This window comes from Sinocyclocheilus grahami, unplaced genomic scaffold (genome assembly GCF_001515645.1).
Source record: "Sinocyclocheilus grahami isolate Dianchi unplaced genomic scaffold, SAMN03320097.WGS_v1.1 scaffold1635.1, whole genome shotgun sequence".
Lineage (NCBI taxonomy): Eukaryota > Metazoa > Chordata > Actinopteri > Cypriniformes > Cyprinidae > Sinocyclocheilus > Sinocyclocheilus grahami.
Window position 1 is genome coordinate 92,524 of NW_015506814.1, and position 3,561 is coordinate 96,084.

Consider the following 3,561-nt stretch of genomic DNA (forward strand, 5'->3'; position numbering starts at 1 on the left):
TTGAGCCAATGAAAAATAAATAACTTGCCCTAAACAATATTTTCTATGTATATGAAAACTATTTTGATAAAACCTGGCATTTGTTTAATTGCATGAATGAAACATTTTTTCAGTGTAATTTCAAAGTTAAATCTATATCAGTTGTTTTATTTTTCCAATTTGTTAAACTAAAAAATTAAGAAAAAAGCAAAAAAATAAAGGAACATTCATGCAATTTTCTGTTTTATTTTAATTCAATTCCAAATGTTAATTTAAAAACACAACAAAACATGAATTAATTTCTCCATAAAACATGAAAAAAAATTGTTTAACAAACTAACATAAAACAGTTTATCTCAGAATCACAACAAACGGCATCAAAACTATATGGTTTTATTCCACTCTGAGTTCACAATATTGGCAGTACTGAACTTTAGATGCTAACTCACCTTTTCCGAGATTGAGCATTACCTGCTGAATAAAATATAAAGTGCTTTTCATACACAGTCCAGGTGCAGAGCATAAATCAGTCTGAAAAAATGGACACAGAAGGCCTGAGATTGGTCGGTTCATCCATTACAAAGTTTTCTTCCATATGATTCCCACTCTAGATTGGTTAGCGGTGGACTTGCATGATCAACGCTGAGGATTCTTACTGGAGTCTGTCTTCTCAGCTGCATCCTAACAGAGGAAGAAACAGATCGATAAAGACATTATCAAGTCAGTTAGATAATGCTGTTGTCAAATACTCAAGATCATATGCTGCGTTCACACCATGTTCTGAATAGAGCTGTTCATGTCCTTGGACCGGGAACTGTGCGTTTCTATGGCAACACTGTCATGCCTAAATTAATCTGCAGCAGTCAGGTACAGTGGTCACGTGGTACAAGCAGAAGCTCTCCGAAAATTCCCAGATTACAGATGGTAATTATAAGGACATTCATTTTTTCCCAAGTTGGAATCTTGTAATTATGGCTAATACAACATGGGATGAATGCACTTATACATACCTGGTTTACTGTAAAAAGAGCTGGCCTTTGGGTGATGTCTGGCTTGTCGTTGACAACTTTTCTGTGAAGAGCAAACATTAAAGTTACAGTCTTTATAAGGGCATCTGACTTAAAGGTTTACATTTAATTGTGCAGTGTGCCAGTCAATAAAGTGATCCTCCTCAGAACAGGTCTCAGTTAACCCACATGACATATAGTGGTGGGAATCACCAGAGGCCTCACGATACAATATTATCACAATACAATATTATTGCGATTTTAAATATATTGCGATTCTTCTATTCCTTCTAAACTTCTCAATTTTTTGAGTACATTACAGCAGATTGATTTTTCTTATGTAGGGCTGCAAAGTAACTTTTAAGGTGGCTTGTTTAATTTGATGTGTATAGAATCAGAATCATATTATGAAATGATTCTGGCAATCTAGTTTCCTACTCTTTATCAGCACAGAAATGCAAGTAGTTGTCAGGTTTGAATGAGTTTAGGAGCGCATCTGTTTTATAATGACTAGTCCCAAGATCTTTTAGGTTCACACATGTAGAATGCCGAATGATGTCGATTTTATTCATTATGAACAGATGAAACTTGAGGCAAATTGTTAATAGTTAACATTTGGTTAGAAAACAGCCAGTGGGTTATTCTTGTAACAGTTTATGATCTTTCACAGGGAATATGAGACAGATGCCACAATGACATCTAGATTTGGAAAAACATACAGCCGAAGAGGCGGCGATGGGACCTCCAAGTTTGACGAGGTGTTGTCCAATAAAAGAGCCACGCTCAGCACCAAATGGGGCGAGACGACTTACAAAGCCAAGGTTGGAGCAAAGAGGCCTGGTTTGAAGACCGAGGTGACCGATCAAACCAAGAGGTCCAAGGTCTCGGACGGTGATGGCTCAGAGGATCCATTTGGATTCGACAGTGATGACGAATCCAGGCCAGTCACATCTCGTAACGTAGCCCAGCCTAAACCCAAGGTGACGTCCATGGGGGGATCCCAGGCCAGTCTAACACTGGAGCCCAACAGCAGGGTGAACCAGCCCGCCAGTGTAGAGGCCGTGGCACCCAGCTGGGCCCCTTTTGCTCTCAGCACTGAGAGAAGTGCTCACAAAGTGCCAGAGGATCCTGGGAAATTTTTTAACACCTCTACTACAGGTATGTTTTTCCCTGAACAATTTCCCCCCCCTCAAAAAGTACATTGGTGTTGTGACGTTTAAACACTACCTGATTTGTTCCAGCATCCCCACATTAATCAGTTGTTGTTATATGCTGTCAAGTCACCTTTATTTGTGTAGCGCTTTATACAATACAGATCGTGTCAAAGCAGCTTTACAGTGTCAAACAGGAAAATAGTTTGTCAATAATGCAAGAAGACAATAACAAAGTGTCATTTTTCCAGCTGAAGTCAGTAAATGCTGTCAGAGTCTTTCAGGTGTTTGCCCTTTTTAACTTCAAGGGAAGCGAGTGTGTGCTTACCACATCGTATAAACCTGCCCTAGATAGTTTTTTTGTGGTCTTTTACTTGCCTGAAACATTTGAGCAAACAGCTTTAATTTACTGAACAAAGCCACATCTAAATATTTATTAAGTTTGACTTTGCAGTTCATGTTTAGCATTAAGTACATCATCAAAGTAAGGAAGCATATACATTATCATCACCAAAGTGATGTCACATATTAATTAGCATATTTATGACGTCATTGTGTCAGACAAGTTTTGGCACTTCAGATCTATTCTACTCTCTGAACTGTCACATACTGTAATACAACTGAATGCCCAATAAAACTGGTCCAATTTACATATTTTCTGTTGTCATAGAACAAATATAAACAGTGACTAAACACGACCCATTAATACTACATGTTAACCAGGAGTCACTCTCACTATACTCCTTAAAGGGGTCATATGATGCGATTTCAAGTTTTCCTTTCTCTTTGGAGTGTTACAAGCTCTTGGTGTATAAAGAAGATCTGAAAGTTGCAAAGACTAAAGTCTCAAATCCAAAGAGATATTCTTTATAAAAGTTCAGAGTCAGCCATGCCCCCCTAAAAGAGCTCGTTCTAACACGCCCCCACATATCTACATCACTATGTGGAAATATTAGCATAATGCCACCCAAATGTTCACTCAAAGAAAGAAGGCGTGGTTTCAGGAACAGCAGTAGTGTTGATGCAGCCATGTCAGGGAGACGCTGTGTGATTCAGTGCAAAAGCACTTTATTTGGCCTTCCGAAAGTAGATGCAATTAGGAATCATTGGTTAAGATTTATTTACAACAGAACAGCACAAACCAGATGTTCGAATTTGTGCAATGCATTTTATGGACGACCATAAAACAATTTTGAACCTAGAAGAGTACAAGGCTGGCTGTGCACAAAGGCTATTTCTAAAAAAAAAAATAAAAATGGTAAATTCCTACTTTGCTATGACAATCTGGCGCTTCTGAATCAACGACTGTAAGTATGTTTTGTTGCTAGTGTAAGTATTTGCTATTGACTGTTCAAATGCGGATTTTTGCGCAGCGCAGAGTAACGCGTCGTGTGTGTGTGTGTGAGGGGAACAGGGTCACATCA

At 38.4% G+C, this 3,561-nt stretch overlaps 1 protein-coding gene across 1 annotated transcript in view; it reads left to right on the forward strand.

Annotated features, from left to right (window-relative positions):
• LOC107571690 (wings apart-like protein homolog) overlaps positions 1-3,561 on the forward strand; it is a 67,806-nt gene that overhangs the window by 4,200 nt on the left and 60,045 nt on the right. Inside the window, exon 2 of the mRNA XM_016258022.1 lies at positions 1,657-2,144. Within this exon, the coding sequence (XP_016113508.1) occupies positions 1,679-2,144 (466 nt within the window). The 5' untranslated portion in view covers positions 1,657-1,678. The remainder of the gene's footprint in view (positions 1-1,656; positions 2,145-3,561) is intronic.